The 2,303-nt window shown below is 60.7% G+C and overlaps 2 protein-coding genes across 2 annotated transcripts in view; one reads left to right on the forward strand and one right to left on the reverse strand.

The window, feature by feature from the left end:
• The first annotated feature begins 319 nt into the window (after positions 1–319).
• CHLRE_12g526250v5 (uncharacterized protein) lies at positions 320–1,524 on the forward strand. Its single transcript, XM_043068485.1, has one exon. The coding sequence runs from the start codon at positions 346–348 to the stop codon at positions 958–960; it is 615 nt and encodes a 204-aa protein (XP_042918585.1). The 5' UTR covers positions 320–345; the 3' UTR covers positions 961–1,524.
• Positions 1,525–1,695: 171 nt separating this feature from the next.
• CHLRE_12g526295v5 (uncharacterized protein) overlaps positions 1,696–2,303 on the reverse strand; it is a 4,374-nt gene continuing 3,766 nt past the window's right edge. Inside the window, exon 6 of the mRNA XM_043068487.1 lies at positions 1,696–2,259. Coding sequence (XP_042918586.1) covers positions 2,246–2,259 — 14 coding nt within the window. The 3' untranslated portion in view covers positions 1,696–2,245. The remainder of the gene's footprint in view (positions 2,260–2,303) is intronic.

Consider the following 2,303-nt stretch of genomic DNA (forward strand, 5'->3'; position numbering starts at 1 on the left):
CGCTGTGGCTGCACTACGCCGCATACTGAACCAGGAGCTGGCAGGGCTGGCTGCTGCCGCGGGCTGCGAGCACGCGGTGCAGTGCCTGGGCTACCGGCTGCCGACTGATGACGACGAGCGGGCGGAGCTGCTGCTGAGCTGTGCGGAGGGCGGCTCCGTAGAGAACCTGCTGGTGGGTGCTGGGCTATGAGGCGCGGGGCGGGTGCGGTGACGGCGCCTGGTTGGCGCATGCTCTGTACGGGGATTGTGGTTGCTTGACTGCGGCTCCTCTCCCCTAACCTGCCCATCCGTGCATCTCAATCTTTCAGCTCCTAACAGACTTGTCCCCACCTATCTGCTTTTTTCATGCAGAACGCGCTGGCCAAGGAGCACTTTGATCGCATTGACAACGCGCCCGAGCGCCGGCGCACCGGCAAGAACAAGGACAAGTATGAGATGCTGCCGTACCCCGGCAACACGCTCATGGATGAGGCTGACCTGAAGGGCATGCTGCGTGCCATGGCGCTCTTCATCAAGCACCTGAACGCTCGCGGCTACATGCACTTCGACCTGAAGCCCGCCAACCTGCTATACGACATCGCGCCTGATGGCAGCAAGGTCTTCCGCGTGTGCGACTTCAACCTGGCAGTCAAGACCGACAGCAATGGCCGCGTCGCGCGCGCCCAGGGCGGCACCCGCGGCTTCTGGGCGTGGGAGACGTACTGCCAGCTGGAGGGCCTGGAGGTGAAGCACCCCATCACCCGGGCCGCTGACGTGGCCTCCATGGGGCTGGTGCTGGCGGACGCCGCCGGGCTGCACTGCCTGGGGGGCGGGACCCAGGCCTACCTGGAGTACCTGCGCGACCTGCCCCGCCGCACGCCGCCCGCGCTCAAGGAACTGATCGAGTGGATGGTGGCGGAGGACCCCGCCGCACGCCCCACTCCGGACCAGATCCTGGCGCACCGGTGGCTGACGGAGTAGTGACGTGGCTATTGCGAAGGTGACGGGTTGCAAGTAGCTGTGATGAGACGGGGGGCAAGGGCGCGGGGGCACGCACGGCATCAGCGGTTCCCCCTGCACGGCATGGTTGCATGGCAAAGCTTGCAGGCCGTGGTGCGTCGCTAGGGCGATTGGGGTTGCATTGAGAACAGTGGCTCAATTGGGACGCCATGCACCCACAGCAGCTGCAGGGGTATTGCACTTGACAGGACGGTTGGGCTTTCAGCTTGTATCTTGTGCTGTGCCAGTCTGTATGGATCCACCGGTTTTGTTTTGCATACGGCTCGTGCCAGCTCGTGCTGTCGTGCCTGGCCACAACCACAGTGACTTCTGCATGTTGGTTGCCACAAACGTGTACATGTGTGTCTGGGATCGTGCGTCCTTATACATGGCTCACGTAGCCTGAATGGTAATAAGACTTGATGACTAGCTGAGACTGCTTAGATTGCATTGGTAACAAGAGGGACGCAGTTCACGCGCCAGTGACTGCTTAGGATTTCAGTACGTAGGGTTGTGAAAGCGTTTTCCTTGTAAGGGGCCCGTAGGCCGGCAATCATGCAGGACCGCCAGTGAGGCGAGGTAGCGTAGTTGGCCATCGACGGCGATGCTGGACTGCGTGCCCGATGAGCTGCTAGTGCTGGCGGGGGCTGGGGGCATATGAAATGTTGCGCACGAGCAGAACATTCCGGTGTAGCAGCACCGGAATGTCCGGTAACCCGTTAGGTACTGTTACATCAGGCTTGCGCAAATCTACTTCACTGGGGACTCATGGGTGGGTAACGCCGAAGCCCAGCTGTCTTGGCTGACCGTAGCTCTTCACACGCACACCATTCCTAGCGTGCCGCTGCTCAGTCTGCTCCTCACAGCCAGCCTTTCCAGCATTAGTCCAGCAGTCCCCTAGTTTCTCCGACTTGATTGAAGGTACCAGCACCACCAGCATCGCATCACCGACACGAGCAATGATAGATAGGTTGACCGCCACCTGCCACCAACAGGTGAATGTCACACAGCTCACACTCGACACAACCTGCTACAGCTGTGGGTCTTCCACTGACCGGGGCCCAAAAGACGGCCGCTGTAGCCTACCTCCCCCATGAAAGGACCGGAGAGAGCACCATGTACAGTAACCAGCCAGCGCAGTACCTGAGCACACTTGCAACCCCTGCTGCCGCCTAGGGCAACCGCCTCGGCATTACCGTATACGGTACCATTCTCAGTCAATTCCCGCCTACACACACATACTGCGGGTATGCTTGTCATCTTCCTTTCACGCACATACACCTACACACAGCACGCGCACACCCGTTTGCGTGCTGCCGCTGTCA

This window comes from Chlamydomonas reinhardtii, chromosome 12, assembly GCF_000002595.2.
Source record: "Chlamydomonas reinhardtii strain CC-503 cw92 mt+ chromosome 12, whole genome shotgun sequence".
NCBI lineage: Eukaryota > Viridiplantae > Chlorophyta > Chlorophyceae > Chlamydomonadales > Chlamydomonadaceae > Chlamydomonas > Chlamydomonas reinhardtii.

What these genes read in the sequence shown, in the direction of transcription:
- CHLRE_12g526250v5 (XM_043068485.1), top strand. Translation starts at nt 346, where the DNA reads ATGCAGAACGCGCTGGCCAAGGAGCACTTTGATCGCATTGACAACGCG.